At 63.5% G+C, this 1,593-nt stretch overlaps 1 protein-coding gene across 4 annotated transcripts in view; it reads left to right on the forward strand.

The window, feature by feature from the left end:
• The window catches only part of NADK (NAD kinase), a 19,166-nt gene that overhangs the window by 14,742 nt on the left and 2,831 nt on the right, over window positions 1–1,593 (forward strand). For all 4 annotated transcript variants that reach the window (XM_010849992.1, XM_010849991.1, XM_010849993.1 and 1 more), the window contains 4 exons: window positions 450–552; window positions 902–1,056; window positions 1,209–1,308; window positions 1,385–1,542. In XM_010849992.1, the coding sequence (XP_010848294.1) occupies window positions 450–552; window positions 902–1,056; window positions 1,209–1,308; window positions 1,385–1,542 (516 nt within the window). The remainder of the gene's footprint in view (window positions 1–449; window positions 553–901; window positions 1,057–1,208; window positions 1,309–1,384; window positions 1,543–1,593) is intronic.

Here is a 1,593-nt window from a genome sequence, read left to right on the forward strand (position 1 = left end):
ATGCTCAGAGCTCTCATTCTCCCTTGGGAGCCTTCTCGGCGGAAGTGGCTGCAGAGCCACGTGGTGGGACCTGAGTCCCACCCTAGGCTTCCTGCCCCGGCTGCCTGTGCTCTTGCCTGGCATCTCTGTGGGGGCTCACTGCCCTCCCAAGCCTGCTGGGCATGGCCTCTGTGTGTCAGAGCCCCCATGTCCTGCCCTGCCACGCCTTCCTCTGTCCTGTCCTCTGTGGCCAGCAGTTGGTCCCCCTGCCCCGTTTCTCGTCAGCTCTCCAGCTGTTCTCCTGGCTCCCAGGCTTCTGGCTGACCCTGTGCCCTGTGTGTCAGCACCGCCCCCCTGCCCCCACCCGCCAGCCCTCCCAGGGACCATCCAGGCGCAGGTCCATCTGGGCTAGTGCTCGCGTGCCTTCCACGTGGACTGGCCAACGAGTGACCTGTCTCATTGGCTCGCAGGGTAGCGTGCCTCCAGTCATGGCATTCCATCTGGGCTCCCTGGGCTTCCTGACCCCCTTCAACTTCGAGAACTTTCAGTCGCAAGTTACTCAGGTGATACAGGGTGAGTTGGAATGTTCCTGAGCCTGAGAGCAGTTCCCATGTGGGATAGTCATCCTGCTTGGTTTGGGAGGTTTTTAATGATGCTGAGAACAGCACTGAGTGTTGGGGCTCAGAGGACTCTGATTCTGAAGGTCGGACACCTTGTCCTCAGAGAGGAGCTGAAGCCACCACAGTTCAGCTGCCATCTGTGTCACGCAGTAATGGATTGATTTCCACAGGAGCCCAGGGTGTCGCCCTCCATTTGTGTGAAGATGGGAGGGGGTCCCTGGTCAAGGGAGCGGGTACCTCTTCTGTGGCATGACTGCCCCCACCTGCTGACTTCCCTGGGTGTGACCCCTGCTGGCCTCCAGGGAACGCAGCTGTTGTTCTCCGGAGCCGGCTGAAGGTCAGGGTCGTGAAGGAGCCCCGAGGGAAGAAGGTGGCCGTCCCTAATGGCATCAGCGAGAACGGGGTGCTGGCTGCAGGCCTGGACGTGGAGATTGGGAAGCAGGCTGTGCAGTACCAGGTCTGTGGGCCTGCCCCTCCCCCCACCAGGTGCCGGGCCTTGCCCTCGGGCAGGGGGTGCAGGGCAGGGGCTTTGGGCTGGACCTCCTAGGGAGCCTGGGAGCAGCCCACACGCTGCCCTGCCTGCTCAGTGTGCGGTGCCCTCACCCCCAGGTCCTGAACGAGGTGGTGATCGACAGAGGCCCCTCCTCTTACCTGTCCAACGTGGACGTCTACCTGGATGGGCACCTCATCACCACAGTACAGGGCGATGGTAGGTGGGCATCGGACCTGCCCGGGGGTGGGGTGTGGGGGCAGTGCCCTAGCCTTACCTGCAGCCTGTCCCGCAGGCGTGATCGTCTCCACCCCGACGGGCAGCACGGCGTATGCGGCCGCCGCGGGGGCGTCCATGATCCACCCCAACGTGCCCGCCATCATGGTCACACCCATCTGCCCCCACTCGCTGTCCTTTCGGCCCATTGTGGTGCCCGCGGGGGTTGAGCTGAAGGTCAGAGCCCCCACCCTTGTCTGTTGGAGCTCTTTGGGGCTGTCTGCCTGC

This window comes from Bison bison, unplaced genomic scaffold, assembly GCF_000754665.1.
Source record: "Bison bison bison isolate TAMUID 2011002044 unplaced genomic scaffold, Bison_UMD1.0 scf7180017864289, whole genome shotgun sequence".
Classification (NCBI taxonomy): domain Eukaryota; kingdom Metazoa; phylum Chordata; class Mammalia; order Artiodactyla; family Bovidae; genus Bison; species Bison bison.